General features: G+C 48.4%; 2 protein-coding genes across 6 annotated transcripts in view; both read right to left on the reverse strand.

The window, feature by feature from the left end:
* LOC143015264 (arrestin red cell) overlaps window positions 1-4,002 on the reverse strand; it is an 11,738-nt gene extending 7,736 nt beyond the window's left edge. The window contains exons 1-6 of one of the 2 annotated variants that reach the window (XM_076169193.1): window positions 3,791-4,002; window positions 1,055-1,085; window positions 878-938; window positions 545-589; window positions 331-428; window positions 135-233 (exon numbers count right to left, since the gene is read on the reverse strand). In XM_076169193.1, coding sequence (XP_076025308.1) covers window positions 135-233; window positions 331-428; window positions 545-589; window positions 878-938; window positions 1,055-1,085; window positions 3,791-3,813 — 357 coding nt within the window. In that variant the 5' untranslated portion in view covers window positions 3,814-4,002. The remainder of the gene's footprint in view (window positions 1-134; window positions 234-330; window positions 429-544; window positions 590-877; window positions 939-1,054; window positions 1,086-3,790) is intronic. The other variant, XM_076169192.1, reaches the window with a different exon arrangement.
* Window positions 4,003-4,535: 533 nt separating this feature from the next.
* ap4m1 (adaptor related protein complex 4 subunit mu 1) overlaps window positions 4,536-5,000 on the reverse strand; it is a 10,275-nt gene continuing 9,810 nt past the window's right edge. For all 4 annotated transcript variants that reach the window (XM_076169212.1, XM_076169213.1, XM_076169211.1 and 1 more), the window contains one exon: window positions 4,536-4,997. In XM_076169212.1, coding sequence (XP_076025327.1) covers window positions 4,806-4,997 — 192 coding nt within the window. In that variant the 3' untranslated portion in view covers window positions 4,536-4,805. The remainder of the gene's footprint in view (window positions 4,998-5,000) is intronic.

The raw sequence follows: 5,000 nt of genomic DNA on the forward strand, positions 1-5,000 counted from the left end.
TTAAAAGACAGTGAATGTGAGTCACTTTGTCCAGAACTGAAGACATTATGTGTGTGTGTGTGTGTGAGAGTGAGTGAGTGTGTGAGTGTGAGTGTGTGGTCATGTGACCCGTGTGTGGTGGCGGTTGGACTCACAGTGAAGTAGAAGGGGTGTGCATGCTGGCCCAGCTTCTTCAGCAGCCTCTCCTGCAGCCGACTGTTGGGTTTGCGTTCCTCGGGCACCGGAGGGAACGCCTAAACCACAAGGGCACAACGGCAAACAGCTGTTAATACAACCACAGGGAGGTTGTTGGTTCAAGGTCACTTCCTGTCTTCCAAGCGGAGCCCTGACCTGGAAGGTGGAGATGTATAGATCCTTCCGGAAAGACAGACCCAGAACGTCCAGGTCCTCACGTCCATAACGGAACGCACAGGTCAGAGTGACGAAGACTGCAGAGGACCAACAACACACACACTCAGTCTGGGATGATTGATCGTGTTTGTGACGAGCTGTGAACAAGACTGATCTGACACAGAGGTCAGAGGTCAGGAGGAAGCTGTCCTACCTTTCCTGTCCTTCAGATATTCGGGGTCCACCAGGATCACGCCGTCTGTGGACAGGAAGAAAGACTAAGAGCGCGTCATCACAAACAACACGCACTCCACAGGTTGCCATGGTAACGTGGCGCGGTATCATCGTCGGGCATTAATCTCATCCTGTCGCTTTGAATTATTTGTTGGATAAACGAACAGAACCCATATGGAAACACGAGCCTGGTGTCAATCATCTGAGCTTCAGTCAGCAGGGGAACCTGACGCGGCTCAGCCTCTCTTTGTATACAACCTGCTGTGTTTCATCGCACAGCGCCGCCTGCTGGGCTCAGACTGAAGTGACTCACCTACTGGATCCACGTGGTCCAGGTGGTCCACAAAGTCCCTCTTTCCCAGGTAGACTGTGACCTGCACACACACACAAACACAAACCAGCACAGCCCAGTGATACATCAGTCAGACAGACAGACAGGCAGGCAGGCAGGCAGGCAGGCAGACAGGCAGCGGCTCCATATGTCGCTCACCTTACAGTTGGGGCTCGACTTCTTGAAAACTCTGATACATTTGGAAATGAGGAAGAGGAGGGGGGGAGGGAGGAAGAGAGGAGACAAAACACGTCAGAACATCAGGAAACTACTTGACAGCAACTTTACATGAAGATTTAAACACATTAAGATTATCAGCATCATTACAGAGAGAGAGAGAGAGACAGAGAGAGAGACAGAGAGAGACAGAGAGAGAGAGAGAGAGACAGAGAGAGAGAGAGAGAGAGAGAGAGAGAGAGAGAGAGAGACAGACAGATAGACAGAGAGAGACAGAGAGAGAGAGAGAGAGAGAGAGAGACAGAGAGAGAGAGAGACAGAGAGAGAGAGAGAGACAGATAGACAGAGAGAGAGAGAGAGAGACAGATAGACAGAGAGAGACAGAGAGAGACAGACAGAGAGACAGAGAGAGAGAGAGAGAGAGAGAGAGAGAGAGAGAGAGAGACAGAGAGAGAGACAGATAGACAGAGAGAGACAGAGAGAGAGAGAGAGAGAGAGAGAGAGACAGAGAGAGAGAGAGAGAGAGAGAGAGAGAGAGAGAGAGAGACAGAGAGAGAGAGAGAGGGTCATGCTCTAAACTCAAAGGTCAGATTGTTACATTTTACTGTAAATAACAAACATTGGAGATAAAAGTTCATCATCCTTGTTGGTGACAGAGATGATTATGGGAGGTCAACAGAGTCTGAAGGGTTAAAGGTCAACCTGTGACCCCAAAACCCAAACACACACAACCTGAGACCAGGTTCAGAACTGACTGATGCTGGGTGAATGAGCTCCATCAGCTGTAGACTCAAGTCACTTCCTCCAACCACTGACTCGCCAACACTCAAAACAGGAAGTAACAGCAGAGGCTTCTTCCTGCTTTGACTCAAAGTGCCGCTCCTCCAAACAGACGTGAGGCCTTCTGCTGCATCACAAATACAATACAAACCATGGCTGAGGTATGAGAAGTAATCAACCAACCAATCAGCTGGGACAGGAAACTCAAAGCCATAATAATAATAAAAGTATGAGGCGCCGGCTTCATAATCAAACAGATGAGCTGCAGGTTGAACTCCAGGCAGAGCAGCAGACACGCAGGCCGATGCAAACACACATACAAAGCAGCCTGTGACCTGAGCCCTGTGTGTGTGTCACAAACAGCCTGCATGTAAACAGGCTCGCACACCCGACTGGCTACTCTGCAAACTTTCCAGCCCCATCAGCATGCTGTGTGTGTGTGTGTGTGTGTGTGTGTGTGTGAACATTAGAACATTCCACAGTGGATCAGGTGAAGCTCAGCACACCTGCAGCCTCTCACACTACAGAGCGATACAGGAAGTGTAAAACGACATGTCCTCGTCCCAGCTGAGCGGCTGCTCTTGATGTCTCCTCGCTGCTCATCTGATAAATGAATTCTATGCTGATGCTCTACTTCCTGTTCCTGTGTTGTGCTGCTCTGGTATCTATTCACTGTTTATTAACCACAAACATTCAGAGGGAACCTCAGTGTGCACGGCGACTCCTCTTCCTCAAGCCAAACACCTGTCAATCATCACAGCAAACACGTAGCCTGAGTTTAACCTTTGACCTCTCAGGGTGTCAGCTGCTCCACCAGTGTAGATAAAGTGATGAGTGAGCTCAAGATCACCATGGTTACACAAATGTACATGATGTTACCAAATCATCTGGGATGTTTTGTTGTGTACTCAATCATTTCTGGGCCTGAACACGTTTTCTTCTTCATGCTCATACTTTCATATATTCTGATGTTTCTATGACAACAACGTCAAAACTCAACATGCGACTTTCACAGGTGAGGAATCAATCAGGACAGATTCAGGCAGGACAGCTTTTTACTTGACAAATGAAAATAGAAGATTAAATGTAGGGATATACTTTATATTACAAATACATGTAGGTCAAATAAATAATAAACTAAAATCCCTGATAGATTCTTTTAATCGGTTTAATTTTATTTTGTTTAATGGAAGAAGCTGCTTCCGCCAAAACAAAGCTGTGTGCAGCTAAAGAGGGAATAACTTCTGTATTCTTCATCATTATGTTCTTATTTACATTCATTTAAAAGACGTAATGTTATTGTCTTATTTAAATAAACGACTTAAGCTAAAATAGAAAAAACAACTCCGAGAAATGCTGCTAAAGCAGTGAAATAATGTGAAGGGGATTTAAAGATTTATTAATAAATATAAAAACATAAATACGCATGAGTCTGCAGTTAGCCTGTTAGCAGTATGCTAACACACTGAGCTCCATCTATAAACATTTAGACTTTTATCCTCAAAAGACGCTACAGACGCATTTCTCTCTTTATGAATCGCTTGAGACTTTGAGTCACTTGGTTTACATTAAATCCAGTGAGCAGCGCTGAAACGCAGCCTGAGCGAGCCGCCTCTGTGTTAAAGCTGTAAGAGCTCCATCATGTCCGCCTTCAGCAGCAGAATCATGTTTGTGTTCATGTCTGAGGCACAGCAGCTAGCTAACCCCACCCTGCTGCTACAATTCGCCTCCTCTGAACGAGGTCATCGGCCCCGGCCCGCAGGAGCCGAGGAGCCGCCCGGAGCGTCGCCGCCTCGTCTCCCCGCACAGAGAGCGGAACCCCCGCAGAAACAAACAAGCCGCCCGCGTTAGCATCCGGCTAGCATCCAGCTAACGAGAGCAAAGTGCGTGAGGACCGATGCTACCTAGCTGTTAGCCGCGCTAGCTTGTCAGCCGTACCTGGTGCCCGCCTTGTCCCCCATCTCCTCTGCAGGCGGACGGCAGCAGGATCCCGTCAAAGTGACTCCGGTACTGACTGAGTCCGGTCCAGACTCTGGAGACTCTGAGCCGCAGGTTCTTCACACACTCGCGTTCATCTACAGCGAAGCACCGCCGACTCGTCAGTATGCTAATATGATGTAGCACCGCCCCGACCACTGGATGCTTCCGCAAAGGAGTCTGTGTGTGTGTGTGTATGTGTGTATGTGTATGTGTGTGTTGTGTGTATGTGGTATGTGTGTGTGTCTCTCTGTATAAATCAAACACTTCCAGTATTGTTGTGAATAACAAAGGCCATGCAAAAAGAGTGACATCATGCCAGCAGAGGTCAGAGGTGAAAAACCTGAAACTCTGAATGTCTTTAGAGAAATGTGAGGTTAGAGGAACAAACTACAGAGCAGATTATCACCACCAAGAGCAGAGAGCACCTGAAGGGCTGCTGCTCTACACAGCTGTCAGTCTGCTGCTCTATTCAGCTGTGAGTCACAGCGCTCCCGTGCACACTGACATCCTCACATCTTACTGTGTAGCTCCTGTGGGAGACAGAGCTGTTCTGTGACTGAAGCCCTGCAGAGGGACACGGCGCTCTGTTGGCGTTCATGTTGACTGCTCACTCTCTCGCACACACACGCACACGCACACACACACACACACACACACACACACACACACACACACACACACACACACACACACACAAACAAACCAGCGGAGCAGATTTTTATTTTCAGCATGAAGGAAAATGAATGAACAGAATTGAACAGAAGCTGATTGGAGCTCATCATTGGAACTTCAGCTCACCATCCAGAGCAACGCAACAAGGCTCAGTCTGCCTGTGAGCACGGGGTCAAAGGGCGACCTGAAGACACATGAGGCCTTCACTGTCCCTCTGCTCACGCCAACATCAAACTAAGATGGAGGTATTGTCATTGAGAGAAACCTGTTTGAATGAATTCAGTCCTCCTTCAGTCGGGAGTTAAATCCGTATGGTGTAGGAGTCAGAGTGTGTGACGTATCGGACCCAGCGCTGAGACGGGCCGGGCTGGACTGGAGACAGACGCAGGAAACGGATCTGAAGACCCGTGGCTGTAAACTTAGGGAGCTCAAAACTCAGACCAACTGGACCGACCTCCAACATGGAGGCCGAGCTAAGACAAGGAACCTCCACCTG

The sequence above is a fragment of the Genypterus blacodes genome, unplaced genomic scaffold (assembly GCF_046128005.1).
Source record: "Genypterus blacodes isolate CSIRO-AG114 ecotype Tasmania unplaced genomic scaffold, CSIRO-AGI_Gbla_v1 ptg000194l_1, whole genome shotgun sequence".
Classification (NCBI taxonomy): domain Eukaryota; kingdom Metazoa; phylum Chordata; class Actinopteri; order Ophidiiformes; family Ophidiidae; genus Genypterus; species Genypterus blacodes.